Below are 19,161 nucleotides of genomic sequence, written 5' to 3' on the forward strand. Positions count from 1 at the left end.
TCCTCAGAAAACTGAGGCATTGTTCAGGTTCAGTTCTTAGGAAGGGGGACTGAAAAGTGAGATCAAGAGGTGAAAAGCTTATTAGGAAAGCTGGAACTGTTTGTTCCTCCTCCTCTGATGTGCAGCAGAAGGATGAGGAAAAAACAGTGCTTTTCATAGGCAATGAAAAACATAGTGAAGCACGCATCCATGCAAAGGAAGGGAAACCTGAGGGTTTGTTGTCTCACTGGGGCAGGTGACTGCTGTGTTTCCAAGGTACCAGGCTCAGCATTGACTCCAAGCACTCCCATGGTTGAATCTCATAAGACCCTCCTAAGCAATGAAGCCCTTCCAGAAGGAGGGAGGGACACGTTGCTTACAAAATGAGTCAGTGTGATCACAAGAGGAAGCTCTGTACAAACACAGAAAGCATTCATCACCACTTCCTACACCCAACAGTCAACAGCATGTCCATTTTAAGTAGATAGTGAAGGACTTGAAACAATTTGGAAAGTCTGAGAATTTCCACTGAAATCAGTAGAAAACATGCAATGATTTCCTAGAATGAAGTCTAACAGTGCAGAAAAGGAAAAAACAGCTCTTTCTCCCCAGAAGCTATAAAATAGCAATATATTTATAGTTTAGAAAGAGAGGGGAAATCTGCATCTGGGTTTCTCAAATCACCTCTTGAGAACTTCTTACTTTGGAAGCATCCAACAGTATGACTGTGAGGTTCCCCAGGCATTTTTTTTTTCTGCAATGTAGTTTGTGCTCATGAGACTTGTCTAGCCATTGGATGTTCAGATGTACACATCTTACAACAGCACCAAACAGACAGCAGAAACATTATGTTCACAACTCTTCACTGTTTTATTCTATTGTAGAAGGTGTTGTCATGAACCTATATATGTAATCTGGAGCCCTAACAAGCAAGCTTTAAAAGCATTAGCAGTAAAGACATAAAATACCAACCTCTTTTTCCCAGCTGTGCTCATATGATCAAAGTACTTCATTCTAATAAACAAGTTAGTGGTGTGTAAATCTTCTTACAAGGCACTGAAGGTGAAAAAATATAATTCAGTTGGGCTCATACAGCTAAACAACAGCTATGTTACAGCAATATTATAATCTCCCCAAAGCATAATGGGATAAAATGAAAACATTCTTCTGCAAGAGAAGGATAAATAACACTCATTAAAATATCTTCTCCTGTATTGGGCAGGTCAAACCAGTTAATAGTGTTAATGATCCAGATTCAGGAAAAGGAGGCAGTTTGAGAACACCCCAAAGAACAGGTGTCCCACTCAGTCTTCTATTTTTGTTTTTTTCACATAAGTTTCTTTTTTGCTTTTTAAGGTGAGAGCCCTGCAGCTTGGCTTCCACTGTGTTTCAATGCAGCCTCGTCATATATAAAGTCAAAGTCAGTAGTGGGAGGAAGAGAGAATGGGAAAGCTGGTGAGCACTGCTGGTGTCTGCATGAGCATGACTCGACCGCCCACGGCCCCGGGGCTGGGGTTCGACTGTGATGTAGCCATTAATGATGCGGATCCGTGGAGGAGGGTCGGTGGCACTGCAAGGCAAGAGAAGAACATCAGTCCAGACCAGTCCAGAACTGCCAAGTGCCCACAGAGCAGGAGGTGAACAGCCTCTCTACCCCACTGTCAGTCTTCAGGGCTCCTGGGAATGGTCTCCCGTACCCAAGGACCACGTCTCCTAATGGCAGAGTGCTGCCTCATCCCTTCCTCGTAGGTGTGGGCAGCTCCCATGCCAGCCCACATGGTCAAGGAGAGCTGCCTAGATGAACTGCAAAGCAGTTTTGAGGGGGAACAGGGAAGAGATTGAGGAGAGTGGAGGCAGCACTGAAACTCATGCCTTGTAGTCAGGTTTACCCAGCCAGCCTGCGCATTACTCCCATGCACTCAAGTCACGGGGGTAAGAGAAGTAAGCATATCCCTAAGCACCTTTCAGCTACACAGAAAAAATGTAAGAATAAAACAAGCTTTGCTGCAGAGGAGTGTCACTGCAGCAACATCTGCTGAACACAGCAGGAGGCACCATTTTCATCTGAATCCATCTTCCCCAGCCATGCTTCGCTCCGTGCATCTTAGTGTAGACCAAACTTGTTCCTATACTGCATGTTCTCTTCCATAGGTCAGGAATTACAAAAAGTTTATAGGACATGCTTTCAGGAAAGGAAGAGCCACCTCCAGAAACACATCCTAGAGACACTGGGAAAAGATCACCAAATACCAGAGTACCTCCCATTGGTAGTGAGGACTCTGAGGTGGTGATGAACAAGAACTGTGTCAGAGCCTGTGATGCCAAACTCCCGTTATGGAAATATGTGATGGAGAGAGATTTCTGTGGTCCAGGCTGCTAACACCAACTGTCCTGAACTGGGGGAGCTCCCAGACCATGCCAAGTCAAGAGTCAGAAGGGTCAGATAATACACAGGTGTTGTCATCTTCAGCAATGGATCGAAAGTGATGCTTGACCCCACAGCTGTAAGGCTGACATAGTCCCATGAGGCCCTGGGGTGTATGTCAGCCTTACAGCTGTGGGGTCAAGCATCACTTCTGGTGTGGAACCAGAAGACAAACGTGGACAAAATTAAAAGCAAGTCTACCTGCTAAATACAAAAGCAGAGTAATTTCTCCTGCACCCACTCCCCAGCTGCTGTGCACCATTCTCGCCTTAATTTGGCCAGCTACATTAAGCAAAAACACTTTGAGAAATTGAAGGCAATTAGTATCCTTTCTGAAAACACTTACACTTTCATACCTAAAGGCCCCCACAGAAGGTTTGAACAGTAACTGGAGAGAAGCCAGCTGGCAGCACATCAAAGAAATACAGCTGTCTGCCAAGGTATACAGGAGCACTAACAAAAGCAATTCTGCCAAGCCCACTACAAGACTGTATTAAATCACTTGAGTGGCGCCTTCCACACTTCCAGGATCAGAGGAGGGAAGCTGGGAATGGCCCACACATTGGACACCTGACAGCTTTACATGTGCTCAGGCACCCCGGGGGATGCCTCCAGCAAGGGCTGAGCCTTCCAGTGAGACGTGTCCCGCACATCTGCGAGCCCAAAGCTGGATTTGCACTGCGGGGACACATGGCGGCTGTGCCACGAGGTGGGGCTGTCAGCTCAGCCCACGGCTGCCCACGGACTGCTTGGGGCAGAGAGGGCGGTGATTCCCCCTGCTTTCAAAAAACAAGCCCAGAAAGGGATTGGCATGAATGACAGCCGCCTCTCTGACAACGACAGCTTTCCCTCTGCAGTAAGGGCACAGCAATCTCCCAGGCAGCAGTAAGCATCGCTCGTCTTTCCCAGCACTGTCACGCAACAGCTCCATCTCCAGACGTGCAAGCTCCGTGCGACTAAGGATTCAGCCCTAAAATGAATTTGTCACCTAGCACCTGAGTAAGTGTCTAGCACAAAGGATGACTTAATTAGTAGGGGAAGAAAGGGAACACTGCAAAATAAGAAAAGGAGGGATCTGCTGCTACCATACTTACGCAGTAGTTTCTGAAGCCGCCATCATCAGCTTTGCTTTTGCCTCAATGTTGCCCTGCAGTACTTCCAATCCAGTATGAAGCCCTAATGCATCTCTAATTTAGTCACAGTAGCACATCCTCCCATCTTCCCCCTTCTTCTGAAGGCACTGACGCTACAAGTGCATGTGTATCTCACATCAGGACACCCACTGACTTCCCTGAGCTTCACAGGAAAAACTGTGTGTGAAAAACTGAACATGTCACTGTGTAGGCAGGGTGGGAGCTTGAAATCATAAAGACTCCAACTCATTCCTTAGCATTTCAAGTAAACAGACTGTCAACAGAAGCTCCAAAAAGCCATTCACAAACAGCTGGTATCAACTACATTAACAGAAAGTAAACGATACACTAAAAGGCAAAGTCAAATGTGATCAGTGTAAGGATGCATTGTACTGGTGAATCTTTGACTGAGTGTGTCAGTCACTGGGGATGCAAACCTCCATGTGCATTTGTCTCCCTTTCTCTCCAAACTACTCACACTTAAGTTGGAATGAGGAGCAGAGAGAGAGAGCACAAAACTACTCAAAGAGGAAAAGGAGTCTGGTCTAAAAAGTCTGAAAATGGCTGAATGCTTGGAACCAAACAGCAATGCTTGGAACCAAACCTGCCTGCAGACAGCCTGAGCACTGTATTGCTCAAAGCAGTCGTACAGCTAGGACCCAGCAACATGACAGGAGAGGCATAGGAGAACCCTAATACACTCAGTGCCTTGTGAAACAGGCAGAAATATTCTTAGGAGAGAAAAGAAAATATACAGAGGCTTCATTTCAAGAACTTCAGGCTTTTCTCCATCATTCTGACCTGCATTGTTATTTACAATACCACAATAATAAAATGGTTTAAACCTAAGTATGACAGAGATACAAAGAAAGGCACAAAGTACAAAAGAGAGCAGACTCCGGCCTGTGTGCTATCTTACAGGAGGGATTAAGGTACGCACTCAGCCACACACCTAAGTATTGCTAGTGAGGGACAAGGTGGCTTTTTTCTTTGCAGGCTGCTGTAGTTCTTGTAGGCGAGTAAGCTCTTCTGAATGGAAAACTAGGGGATATGTGTGAACTTTTGGCCCACAACACACTCCATTTTTTATATTAAATCTGTCATCCATTAGGTTGTCATCCCCCTTTCCAGATCTCCAGTAATGTCATGGAGCTCACATGCTTTTTAAGACTGGAAGAATCCAGAGACTGAAAATACTACATAAATACTGTCCAAATGCAAGGAGCACATATGCCAGGTATGAGTTTCCACATATGCAGCAGCTCTTGAATAAAGGTCCAAGACTTTGATCTGTACCATCTACCACTGGAACCAGTCTTCTGTGATAACAAGGACTATCATATGCTCACAGTCCCTTAAGCTTAAGTGCAAAATGGTCTAGACAAGGCTTCCACTTGTGTTATGGCTACTTTGCCACAGACCTATCCATGCAGAAGAAACTACTATGTCACTAAAAGCCCAAGCAGCCTTGAGTAAATGTTTTAGCAAGAATCACAGTGATGGAGAAGGTCAGATCCTGCCCTCAGCATGTACCTAGCTCCTGCACAAGTTTGGAATACTGAATTAATCAGCCTAAGTTAAAGTCCAGTTTGCGTGACAAACCCTCCTCCCTCCCCAGCTGTTAGCTACCTTTCTTCAAGGCGAACCCAGAGGTCATTAAACTGCCGCAGTCTTTGCTTCTTCTGCTGCTTCTTCTTCTTCCTTTTGTACTTCCTGTCTGCCTTCTCCATCATGTCGATGCTGTCAGGGAGCAGCAGGTGAGGCAGGAACTCTTCTTCCTCCTCCTTCTCCTTCTGGAGGTGCAACGACAGTGGGAGCTCCTGGGACACGACATAGGTGCTGTGTACTGGTGATGATGATGAAAAGGCTAGCAAGGTTTTGGGAGGTTTTCTGCTGGAAGAAGGAGGGAACACAGATAATATTTGAAAGGGCGTTGAGGCAGAATCCTGGTAAAGGTATCATCAAAGCACATACAAAACAGGTGTTTCTCTGTGACATATTGGCTGGATGCTTATTTCTCTGCCTTGTATTCCTGCCCCTCTTCCTTAAATCAATGTTCTGATCAAAATAGTATTCTTTAATGAAAAAAGCTTTTGAAAAAAAGGTAATCTGGAACTGAGGAAGGAATGCGGTCTGGCTCAGATCTAGAAAAGATCTAGAATGACTCCTGGGAATAACCTTGTGTATCTAGAAAGAGACAGAAAAGGAATGCTCTTCAAAGTCAGAGGAGGCCAAACCACACTCCTCTAGTCTGACGTACTGCAGAACACAGACCAGACTGTTCCTTTCAGCAATTCCTGCCAACTAACTTGGGAGGCAGAAGAAAGGGACAGGGACAGGATGAGTAGGGCACACTAGCTGAAGGAGCCAGTCCTAGATCAACAACTCTCACTGGTGGAAAAGGTAAGAAGTAAGCTTGTCCACAGGCTGTGGTCACGGCTGCAGAAATGCGTCTTGTCAGTTACCATCTTTTAAGGGAATGGCTCAAAACACCATTAAGCAATCCTTTGGGCCGTCTAGTCTGCAGCAACTGGAAGCAGACTAGCTGTGGCAGTGCCAAGTTCACTCTCATCTCATTTTCTCTTTTGTGAAACCAGATGGTACGGACCAGTAAATACGCAGCTGTTATAAAACATCAGGCCAGGGAACATGTCTGACATAAGAGACCAGAGCTCAACTCACTATTGTGGCATTGACTTCCAGTGTAAGCTAGTATCTCTGTGCTGATCTGCAAAAGGAGATAATGCTCAGATAAGCACACCAAGGAGCATGAAATGATGCCTTAAGGGTTGTATTAGACAAGTATGGAGGTCCACATGGAGGGGGGAAGGCTGAGAAACTGCAGCTCTCCCACAATGCAGAAGTGAGCTTTGCACACATCTGCAGCAAGTAATGAGGGAGTAGGAGTCAGGCCTTCAGCTTTCTGGCTGCACAGACACTGTATTAGGCTAGCAGCACTGTCTGGAATTTCGAAACAGCTCCAGCAAGTGAGATACTGCAGTGAGACTATGTGTATGCACCTACTCTCTCAGAAGGCAAATCTTCAAAGCCCAAAGGACCACACAGCAGCTGAGCCCCCAGAAAAAGCTCTAAGGGCTATGCTTACTCAGCTTCCTGGGAAGGTGACATATTGAAGAAACTATCAGCTCCACCATGATTACTCAAGCTCTGTTTCATTATACTTAGAGCAAGCAGCACCTCATCTATACTCCAAGGCGGGCAGTCTGCAGTCTCCTATGTACTCGTGGCTTTGCTGGGCCGCAGTTGTCATCGTTTAGAACAAAGCAACTCCCTCTCTTTACTTGCTCATGAGCATCTTGTACAAACACACTCCACTCTGTGGATATACAGAGCACGACACAAATATCTGACTGATCTTTATGGCTACTTCAAGAGACTGGCTTGGGCTGAAATTTAGAAAAGTAACGGAAAGGTACAGCATGCAGAAACCTGTCTTCAATCAGTGAAACCTTCCCAGAACTACAGTGTGTTTCCTTTCTGCCTTGCAATGGCATTGAAAGAAGGAGGTCCAGAAGGAGACATTTTTTCAGTGTGGCTGCAGTTTTCAAGCTAGCCCATTGTCCTGGTTTACTGGGACAAAACTTGAAAGTCAGTTTTCCATTGAGGAAAACTGCAGTTTTTTAAGGACTATGACACTCTATTTCATGAAAACAAAGTAGCAAGACTTTTTTATGGTTTTCAGCTAATTCTGGTATGTGATATTCAAGGTCTTCAGCAATTTTTAGATAAACAGGTGCAGAAGCTGGGGAAAGCAGAAACCCATGGTAACTGATCCCAGTTGCCCAATTAGTACTATTCTATACCATAGATGTTACATTCACTATAAATCGAGGAGTTTACTGGGGACAACCCTCCTTCTCTTTCTTCCTTGGCTGACATCGCGAGAGCAACTTGTCCATCATCCTACACCTAAGACCTACTTCTCCACAATACTGGCTGAGTATAACCCTGTGTACTTTTTATTAATAATGTGATTAATATTAGCTTTTAATTATTATTTATTAAATATATTTCTATTTCAACCCATGAATCTCCTTCCCTTTCTCCAGCCTCCCTCCCTGAGTGGGGGAGGAGGCACTGGGTGATAGAGCGACTGCATAAACCATGACACCTATCACTGTGGGCACATCTCTTTGATGAAGAATAAAGAGGGTCCATCCTGGAGAAGGAGAAATGAAGCTACAGACTAGTACATGAGGGAAAAATTAGATGGAAAATGAAGATAATTTGATCTTGTTTCCTGCAAGGAAAATCACAGACTGATCATGTGGTGAACTTCATGTGACAGAGACTGGAGCAGGATGGGTGTTGGGCTATCAGTCCCTTTCAAAATCCTTGTGACTGTCACACTCTCATTTTATCACCTCTGAAGTGTCATGACCCTTTAGCTCTCCTCCAGAACATCTTCACATCACCTACTCCTAACTCTGGCTTACAAAGTGATGCCTCCCCTGCCAAGTTGTCTCTAGTGACCTGATTTGATCTCTCTGAAGGTCCTCTGCTTGTGCTTCCCTTTTCCCCAATTTCTCTTCACTGTGCCTGTTGCTTAATGTGAAAAAAACAGAGTAGGCACCAGCCCTCCTCTGTGAATTAGAGTGCCTTGCTGCCTGCAGTCTCCCCTACAAAACTCATGGCAATACCATGCTGTCACTCAGCATTGCTACGGGAACAGCCAAGATGACCTCCATCCTGCATGGCCTGATTATTCTGATATCTGCAGCCTCACAGAATTATTAACAACAAACAGTCATACACATATTGTCCTCTGCAATGCTTCCTGCAGGTAATTCTTCCAGGGACTAACTGAGCAACTACAGGAAAAGTCATACAGATGCAAAAGTACATCCTTCTTCCCCAAGGCCAGTTGCCTCTCCCAGCACAGGAGCTAAAGGATGAGTCAGGAAGCACTTTAATTATGGGTGTGATTATGTGATGAACATTTTATTATATATATATTTTATATATATGCATTCTAAAATCAGGAACAACAGTTAAAGCCCAAAATAAGACAGTAGGAGCTTGATTGAACTTGTGGCACTATTTATAAACTGTCCTTTGTCCTGCTGGGTGGTTGGAGCACATCTTTTGCCTTCCTCACTTTGATGACATCACAAAGACGACCTCCTGCCTCCACTTTCCGCTACAGGCATTCATCCTCTTCTCCCTGTAGATGGGCAGGGCACTTCAGGCAGCCCTGTGTGCAGGTGAAATTGTGTGACTGCACCCAGCAGTCTGCCTGTCACAGAAAAACATGCATAATGATCCTGTGTCTTTCTGTGTTCCTATACAGATCTGTAAGATACTTCAGAAGGGACTTTCTGTTTAGCCAGAGCACAGAAAGCAGCAGACTGTGCTGCTACCACACAGTGTCACGTTACAGGAAAGAGATACAACTGCAGACTTCCTCATGCTCTTGTTTTAGGACTGCCCTGTTAATATACCCTACTGTAACTGACAACAGAACAGCCATTTGAATGCTCTATCTCAGTTCAACCACTTGCCAGTTTTTCCTAATCTCAATTCTGTCCTGTGAAATAGCCCACAGGTACTGACTGGACTGTGTGCAGCACTGCTATCTAGGACAGCAGCTAGATATGGTTCCACATTTACATGGGCTGGACTGGGCTTATTGACACAGACTGCTCTAGTATTTGGTCACAGAACAAGCCCAGGACAGCAATCAAGGGAAACCCTCCATCCAGCCCCCAGGACTCTCACATACTCTTGCCACAGGTCTTTCCCTCACCTCTCCTTCAGAACTCACATTTTTCTTGAAACTCATTTAATATTTTTAAATGTTTCCAAATCATCCAGAAATGTTAACAACTTTTCTCAAAGAAAACACTAAAGTGCCGTCTTCTTTAGCTTATTCACTGATCTTTAAAGTAAAGACTCCAGGAAATATGTTCTGTCCAGTAGTCCTAATGAAAGGTTTGAGATGCAACCAAATGCCAAACTGAGGGCTTTCAAAGCCACAAGACTCACTGGCTGGACAATGAACTTTCAAGAAGTGCTCTGAGAACTGGGTGCCCAACTACCCCGAGTACCACTGGTATCTACCTTTCTGATGGGTGAAGATCTAGCCCCACCTTCCACAGTTGTTTGTGCTTGATTTCCTTACAGCTACACCTTTACAGAGCAGTATTGGATTTTGTTTATTCTCAAGTACATCTTAAACTCTCTTTCTTTAAGCTTTAAGAAACTGCTATGGCTGTTTTTAAGGATACCTAAGCTGAGAATGTTCTGTGAGAGAAAACCAAATCCAACACAAAAATATCAACACAAGCAGGTTCATATCCCCATAAACAACAATACACTGGATTATCTAGTACAGCTTAAGTGCTATGGGAACATTAAGTCTTGTGCTTAAGCACCAGGGGCTTCTCCATGTCAGATTACCTGCCTATTGGCGGCAACAGGGTTAGGGGCTGCATTCAAGTACTCACGGAGATGAGTCTTGGCTCAGCTTGTTTCAGTGCACATAGAGTTAATGACGTATGTCCACATCAAGAATCATAGCAAAAACATAACCTGCCAGACTTTGAATCTCATGGTCTGAAAAAGGCAGCAAAAGCGGTGCAAAGAGAATGGTGAAGCAACCAGAGCATAAGAAAAACATCTGTTGTTATTTTGTACCACCACATCTGTGGAGCTCCTGGCACAGATTGAGACTCTGCACTGTACCCCTGCACAAAAGGTGATTTAGTATGGGGCGGGAAGAAATGTAGGGGAGACAGAACAGAGAAGGAAACAGTGAGGGACAGCATGTATGGCAGAAAGGATAAAAGGGAAACAGTACCATAATTGGGATCAAACCTTTTTTCCACTGTGGTCTTTTTAGCAGTGACTACAAGGAAGAGTGGAAATATGTGAGAGACACAAGAGCACGTGTTTGGTGGGAGTCTGGAGAACGGACAGACAAGGATTGCAGATCCTAAGCTGGTGGCAAAAAGTCAAAGAAGAAGTGAGTCAAAAACACGTGTAATTCTCAGCAGAGTGTGGAGGAGAAGATCATTTGACATTCTGTAGTTACCAAAACCATGGAGATGGATGAAGGTGCCCAGTGAGAGATAAGAAGATGCAGTTAGGGTATATCCCAAAGGACAGCTGCAAGATGAACCAGAACAGCAAGCACCTTGGCTTAAAAATGCAAAAGAGAGAAGGGGACATGAAAGCAATCAGTTATGGGGACAGCTTGCAAAAAAGGCTAGGTGGACACTGGGTAGTCAGATTCCAGGCTGAGAGAGAGTATTCGGAAAGAATCAAAAATAGCAGTGTAAGAGGAGAGTGTTAAAATACAGGGTAGTCAAACACTTAAAAGTGAGAAAGGAGGAGGAGCCTGGAAGTCTATGTGGTATGAGATAGCATCCAGATCTGATGAACGGAGTATGGATACTATATGGCTGTTAGTTTATGAGTTAAAAACTTACGGGGGGGAGAAGGGATATTTTTATTTTATGAAAAAAAACCAACAACAACAAAGAAAAAAACCCAACCCAAACCAAAAAAACCACACACACCAAAAAAAACCCCAAAATAAACAAACAACACACACACACACACACACACACTCACACACACACAAAAAACCCACAACACAGAAAGTCCTCCAAACAACACACAAAACCCCAAACCCAAACCAAATAAAATCCTGTTTCCGATTTGGCTCATTGAAGAGAAAAACAAACATCTGGGGAGGAGAGAGGGAGCCCAGCTCACTGTTAGGTATAGTTCCACCTGCCACTACCTGGATAGTTTACAAGCCCACCCTCCCAATGGCTGCTGAGCTAGATAACAGCATGCATTACTTGTTGATGGCTTGTCCAGCTGGGGTGTGTTCTACCTCGTACCCTTCTCTCCTCAAAACATCAATCACTGTGTTGTTGCCCATGAAGTGACCTGCAGTTAAGAAAAAAAAAATACATCAGAACTCAACAAACACAAGGAAAGAGAGAGAACAACAACAAAGTCCTTCCTCATCACAGGAGGCGTACCACACTCTGGGCAGGCAGTGCTTTATCATTCCCCACCAGCATGCACCTGAAACACGGGATCTCTAACCAATGATTGCTAAACCTGCCCAAGGTCTCTTTAGTTACCACGTTCTGCCTTTCCAAAATGCAGATGTGACTGAAATTACTCTAGTCCCACAGTCTGTTGCATTTTCAGGCCACTGTGAATTTCCTGGGGTAATAAGAGATGAAACTGGGAGATGTGTTCAGGAGCAGCATCGAGTCTAGAACTGGTGGTGATGCAAACCAGGTCAGAATCTGGCTGCATCATTTTAATATCATTTGGCATCACAAAGGCACTCTCTGTGATATCAGTCAGCATCATTAACCATTTTAAAATTATTAAGAATCATCCAACTGTAGAAAATTGAAAATAGCACTGAAAACAAATGACTTAGAACAACCCCTTTAATTCCTTCAGTATAAGCCACTGGGGACAAAAACTCCACTTTAGTTGTGTCGACAATAGTTTTGGAATAACTTAGCTAGCTCTGCCCTAATTCTGTGATTTATGTCTGCACTCCATTTTCAGACAAATGTGGTGGCTGGTCAGTCCATACTTTGGCATCATAGCGAATAAACGACTACTCAAAGGGTGCAGGAGTAATTCCTGAACAACTGACTGTATGCTGACTGACTTCCACCATCACTTTAACACCTCATCAGGCAAGGCTGCTGAGGAGCAGGACAACAACAGAGGCCTTGCACAGTCCCTCACAGATCTAGTTTTCTTGAAAATATTTGCTCATTTAGTAGCCTACATTAATTAAAATTAGGCTTGGGCAAGTGACTTATTAGAGTTCTCCCTTGCCTCTGAAGATGTAAGCAGTGCTAAAACTAATAAACTACTTAATAAAAACTATTTTCCTGCTAATATTCTTCATAAACATATAGAAATAAACCTGCCAGAATATTTCTAGTAGCCAGGGAAAGCAAGGACATAGAAAGGGAAGTCCAGTAGTGATGAGATTAACAGGGGACTAAGCCCAAGGGATTCATGATTTTTCACTTCAAAATTGATTCAGTTAATTGGAACACAAAATTTCATACCACAACAGGAAAAGACTCGTGGGCTATCACATTAAGGCATGACAGTTGGATGGTAACATTTCAGCATAGACATTTATCAAGATGAAGTTTTGCTGAGAGACTAAGAACACAAACAGATCTAGCTCAAATGAAATTTTTTAATCGAACACTGCAATGCACACTCATTGGGTACCATATTTTCTCGCCTAGTAATGGGGTTTTCCCCCAGATCCTCAGCCTAACTTTCAATTTCAGTAAGAGTTAAAGCTTGACCATTATGTGAACCCAAGCTAACACTGTTGGTATCTGTTACTTGCCAATGGTTCAGTCCCACGTGCAGTTTACTGAGAATTTCCTCATGTCAGCAAAAAGACCAGATGCAGCAAGGAACAGGAATAACTGTAATTAAACATTGCAGTTGAGTAAAATCAGCCACTGGAAGGCCAACATTAGGTATACAAGGTGTCAAACCTAGTTGCTATTTCTCACCTTTAACACAGAGGAGAGGTTTGTGCAAAGGGAAGGGGAGAGGGGATTCACTCCTCCTACCCTGCCTCCACCCCTTGTAGGAGACAGTGAGGCAGGACAACTTAAGACTTTCACAGAAGTGCCTCTCCACTGATGTGGATAGGGGCAGAGCATATGGCAAGTTCAGAGTAGGTATTCAACTCACATGGGCAACGTTGGATGACTTGAGTCCCACCCTCAGCAGTGAAAAGCAGTGCTAAGGCTCTGCACTCATATTTTCCTAATCCAAGTCCTTCAGGAGGAAAGGGCTTACACAAAGATAAGCAATCTATAGTGTTAAAATAATTATCCTCATGGCAGCTGAAGAGCTTAAAGTCTCACTCATTTCAGGAGTGAGAACACTTAATCTTCTTTTTAATCTGATGGAGTGATAGTCATGTGTGCAGGTCTTCACAGGGAGCCTTTGCTTATTGTAACATCAGCATGTGAAAGAAAAAAAGGTGTGCTAATACTGTGCAAAAGATAACAGGTTAAATCAATAGATATCTGAAAAAAAAAGATGCATACAAATACAAACTGGCATGTGATATAGATTGCTCACAAGATGTCATCAATCAGGAGCTGCTCAGGCTAGGTACTTAAAATGATCAGGAAATTACAGTGGTTGCTATCCAATAGGTGGTCACATACGCTGCATGAGACAGAGCTGTCTGGGACCCAGAGGACCTACAGGGCCAACCTGAGCTAGGTGGAAAATGAAACAGAGACAGAAAGGTGAGGGACTGAGGTACAGGACCCCACCAGGTGCCTTTCTAGCATCAATGCTTTTGTCTCTTTTCTGGGAACTGTCACAGAATGAGCTCGGTGGTATGTGAGAGACTTGATCACCGAAAGCAACCACAAGAAACATGAGAAAGATTTGCTCTCCAAGGCTTAAGATCAAGCAGCTATGCTGCAAGGGAGACTTGGCCCAAAGTCACATGACAGGGAGCAGGCCTCTTTCACCTGTTTTCTACTTTAGCCTAACACACTTGAATGCCTCCAAAAAGAAAAGCCCCAGGCCCTGTCCCATCAGAAAGCCTGCTCTTTTCTTTCTGCACACAGCCCTGCATTATCCTCACACCACTAGGTGAAGAGATGCCTCCCAGAGGTCAATTTACTCTGGCAGGGGGTGGAGAGCCATGAATCTCTGTTCTTCTGTGTTCAAGCTCAAAGAGAAACTAAGAAGCTGTTGTGTGCACCAGCTCAGCCATGCACTCTACTGGAGAGTAAATAAGAGCCCAGCCTTTAATCTGCCCTGAAAGGAGATGGCATGCAGGGACCGCAACAGGCAATATGCTCAAGCAACAATGCTGTTAGACTGACGTGCACTTGCAGACTAGTCCACACACTCGGACATGCATCAGGCACTCCTGACCTTCATCAGTAGCAATACCCAACCCTGAAGAACACAGGCTACTACTATTGCCATGAAATCCATGTCTCCTGCTTTGCAGCTTTTACTGCCAGTGCGCACAGAGGTGTTTTCATCTAGGTAACTGTGCTAGGACTGTGTGTTTCAGCAGAGGCTCCTGAGCTCAAATTTGAGCCATCACAAGGCTTAAAATTTTCTGCATCTAGTGAAATGAACAAGGATATACTGCACAACAAATTTTTGTTTCTGTTCTTCAATTTTTATTTTCCACATAAAGCAAGATTGTAAGACTGAAGAAAACGATGTTCCTCTCTGAATTACAACAAAATCCACAATTCCATGCTGACAGATTTCCTTGACCTTCTCTTAGAGTCATGTAAAAGGAAACTGCTAAGTCCTCGTAATTCTTTATGTTTGCTGTGTTTTCCTAAGCAGAAAGATGACACTTCCAATCTGCCTCAGAAACATGCCAGGACCTCACCATCTACAAATATCCCAAGAACATGAATCACTGGATGTACACGTAAAGAAATTAGACTGTTTGTTAGGAAACCTGATCTGGACTGCTGACCTCCAAGAAGTGGTGGGAACAGCTACAGCACATGATCATAACAGTGCAACCACAAAATGGCACAATTCTAGCCACTGAGGACATCATAGAGCAGGATGTTTATCTCTGCCTGGGCTGGGAGGGCTCAGATGAGCTTTTGGTGCCAGAGGTTCTATGGGTCACTGAAACAAGTATTTTCAGTAACATTTCAGAGGTATAGATCTTACAATTATTTAGAAACTTCCTGGAAAGTGCCTGTGGCAATGTGCGTATCATTCTTCTTCCTGGTTCCAAGAATTATAAATTCATATAACATGCCCTAGAAGGGTGAACAGGACAGCTGCAGGTGACCAGATTAGAGTCACTGTCCTGTAAAAAAGGCAAGGCATGAGGCTGCTGACTACACTACTCATGACCAAAAAAAGAGAAGTTTCAGCAAAAATGACCACTTAACTGTGAGGCACAAAGGACAGCTCATCCCTCTCAATGCGCCTACCATGGCAGGGTTCTTCTTCTACCCTTTCAGTAATCAAAGTATCCTCCAGTAGCAGTCTGTAAGCCAATAAACCCATGCAGAAAGGTTCAAAACTGCCAGTGCTTCTTCAAAGGGTGGTAACACAAGCAAAGGAGAATTCCTGATGGCCTGGAAGGCAGAGACACGCATGGCCCAAGTCAGTCCCACAGGTATTTGCAGTGAAGAGCTGAAAGTTCAGAATGTGGCAGATCAAGCCAATGACCTAGAGAATGCGGAGTACTGTCTTAAATAATTTCATTGGATGGAAGTCAGACTGCAAAACAGACACCCTGCTCCTTCTACAGGTCCAGATCACTTTAGCATTCATCAGCCCATGAGGTAGACAAAGTGATCCTTGCTTCCACCAGGAACCTGGCAAAGCTAAAATGAGTTTCTGAAAGAAACAGCTTTTAGGACACAATGACTAAGAATAGAGGTATAGAAAGTAGTCCTGTGGTACCTCCACTCACAGTGTCCCCACAGGCAAGAACCCTTACAGAGGAATTTTCTTCATCCTACTACATGGACTGTTATTCCCTGAAAGGAGATGAAATTAGTGAAACAGAAGCAGACCTGTGGAAAGAAAAGGATGGTCTTCCCTATACCCAAATACCTGCTTAGTTTAACCTTTTGGCGCAAGGACAAGGGACAGCTCATGCTCTGTGAGTGACAAGCAAAGTCCATGTTTCACACGTATCGCATAATGACCTCACTCTGCTCCCATATTCACTGAGTGAAGAAAGATAACCCTAACTATGCCTTACTGGCTGACTTGGCCAGCCATACTGGAGGCAGTCGTACCATAGCAAGCACAGAGAGAGCCCTCAATGTTGCATAACCAAGTTACTACTAAATTTTACAAGAGGTCCTGTGCAGAACTGCAGGGGGCTTTCCATATGGGCTGACAACAACAGCAGTGGCAAGCATTCCCAGCTGAGCACTCTTGATTAAACCTGTACTTTGTGCTCAGAAATCCAGGGGCAAATTTCATGACTTTGCTTCACACATAGATGCAATTATACTTTTTAAGTAAGTATTAGGATGTAGAACATAGAGTCATTTTCACTCAGTTAGCAAAATTATGGAGGAAAAAAGACAAGACAAAATATTTAATACAAGCTAAAGCAGAAGGAAAGCAGTGATGTGATCAACTAAGTTACACATTGGCCTCCTTTAGATGCATGTTTTCTGAACACACTGTTTAAGAGGAAGACACTGCTTTCAAGTGTGAGCACCCAGGTGAGGTGAGCTCGCACTTCTGATTCTGGGAGAAGTGAGGGAGGAGTCCTGTGCAGTTACACTAGATAATCTAAATGACATGTGGAAAACAGGGGTCATCAATAAAGTAGCAGAGATTCCTGATTTGCCACCTAAGTTAAAACAGTTTCTCAAATAGAAAACATGAAACACTGAATCTAATAGAATCTTCTTGCTTCTAACAGTATTTCCAAGTCAGGAAAATCTCAGGTATCAGAACATGAATCAAAGGACCAAGAGCATGGTACTCTCATAAATTTAACGTTGCTGGGAGAAGGAAATTACATAAATTGAAGGGGATAGGGTAGCCCTAGTGTTATTGTAAGCCAACTTAAAGATTCCCTGAATTCACATTAAGTGCAGGAGTAAAAGGATGTTGCATTACAATACTTCTGCATGCATGTAGGTCAAATCCCCTGCAAGCAGCCTTTCCATGCCCTCAAATCTTTTTGAGACTGCAGACTTCCAAATGTACTCCTTCCTGTGATTACCTGTAAGATGAAATATTAATGAAATATTACTTCACAAACATCGAACTTGAGGTTTTACTCCACTGAAGCCAGAACAAGGGTTTGTCTTCAAAAAACATGATTTCCTTCATGTATTTCCTTTTCTAGTATTTTATCTTAGTGGATCATGCCTTACCACTCTTAAACCAAAGGGGACAATCTGATGGGCAGGACTGTGGAACAGTGGAATTCTCTATGCCCAAAAGAATATTTTCACTAGACACAGAGAGACTTAAAGAAAGCACCTCAAACATACATTCACTCAGGAGGAAAAAAAAAAACAAACAACATTCTAGTTCTTTAAAAGTAATATGCTTTGCTAATTAACTCACCTACATGGAATTACCAGGATTCATTTTTGACATTTGTTTGTAACAGAATCATGTAAAGATAAAATCCTTCTCAAAAGAGCTGTTGGTGAAGGCCTTGCCCAACATGGGAAAAAATGCCTAATACCACATAAAAGAACCGTATGAAGTTACAATTTGCATGAGCCAAAATGAAGGCATTTTTATTGTGAAAAACAAGAAGACACTCTTACCAACCAGGCTCTGTTAAAAACTAGGTCTGTTAAATGTATGACCTGAGTATTTTTGGCCCCAGAGTTTCCCAATTTTACCTTGGAGCAAAGCTAAACTGCCTGATAACTACACACATAGAAGCTAGAAAAACATTTTCTACAGATTATAAGGCAAAATTTATAGCAAAATTAACATAAGAAAAAAGTTTACAACCCCACATTGTTTGTTTTGTAAAAACTGAGTTAAAAGAAACAACTTCTGTTCAGGCAGCCTTAGCCACTGGGACTCAATCTGCACTGGCATTTACTGAGAGTTTTTCACTGTTGAAGCCCTAGGCTTATTAGGCAAGGAGACCCTCGCATAGGTGACTATGTTAGCAACCAGTGTTATATTACCAGTAAGGGAAGGAAATACCAGTGCGGCATCTAAGCTGCAGTATTCACAGCCACCTCTGCTGCTGAGCCTGCTCGCATTCCATACCACTGCTTCCTTTCCAGAAAAAAGGCATCAAGGACTTGAAATCCCACTAGCTTAAAAGATACATTACAAGATGAAAGTTTTCCTACTGTAGCTGACCAGTAAAGGTAGCAGTGGGTAAACCTCAGCACTGATAAGCTGATGGTCACCAGACTGTCAGAACCTGAGCAGAAACAGCACACAGTTGTTTGACCTGGCTGATTTTGAAAGTTGCAGTAATACCTGGGACAGAAATTTCTGCCTCTAATGCAGAAATGCAAAGCTTTCCTCATTTCGTGTGTCAGAGATGTCAGGAGTGAACCCTGGGGCTTTGGATATGGGTCCTGCCTCCACACAACATTATCTATCCCCTTCAGGGGTTGTTGTTCTAATAAACCCTGTCATTAGCATTCTGCAGACTCAAAGAGGCTACTAAGGAAAACAGTCTCAAAGCTGCTGGATTGTATCTGGCATTCTCAGATTACAGAGGTACAGGCACACCTTCAGGGACTCAGCCTTTCCTCCCACACAGACAGGCTAAAATGATGCTGCATTCCAGAGACTAAAGAAGCAACCAGGTAATCAGCAAGCCCTTTGTGCCCATGGAGAAGTGAGGTAGCCCCACAAGACTAATTTAATCTGTTTTATAATTATGTTATCTTCCTGCTCCCCACTCCATTTTTGTCCAGGATCTGCCAACACTCAGCCTCTTGTGGATTTTTCATGAACTTGCTCATTATACTTTTCAAATCCTTCATATAAGGCACAGACAAATTTATATTCCCTGTGCACACTCTCATCTCCAGTCTCAAATCTGTTGATGGCATGTTCAGAGTTTCCATACTGCACTCTGATTTTCCACTAAATTTCAAA

The 19,161-nt window shown here is 43.6% G+C and overlaps 1 protein-coding gene across 1 annotated transcript in view; it reads right to left on the minus strand.

Annotated features, from left to right (window-relative positions):
- Nucleotides 1-1,368: 1,368 nt before the first annotated feature.
- The window catches only part of LOC104546868 (metalloprotease TIKI1-like), a 28,843-nt gene continuing 11,050 nt past the window's right edge, over nt 1,369-19,161 (minus strand). Inside the window, exons 5-7 of the mRNA XM_010192370.1 lie at nt 11,367-11,457; nt 5,167-5,430; nt 1,369-1,549 (exon numbers count right to left, since the gene is read on the minus strand). Of these exons, the coding sequence (XP_010190672.1) occupies nt 1,369-1,549; nt 5,167-5,430; nt 11,367-11,457 (536 nt within the window). The remainder of the gene's footprint in view (nt 1,550-5,166; nt 5,431-11,366; nt 11,458-19,161) is intronic.

Source organism: Mesitornis unicolor, unplaced genomic scaffold, assembly GCF_000695765.1.
Source record: "Mesitornis unicolor isolate BGI_N332 unplaced genomic scaffold, ASM69576v1 scaffold15419, whole genome shotgun sequence".
NCBI classification, from domain to species: domain Eukaryota; kingdom Metazoa; phylum Chordata; class Aves; order Mesitornithiformes; family Mesitornithidae; genus Mesitornis; species Mesitornis unicolor.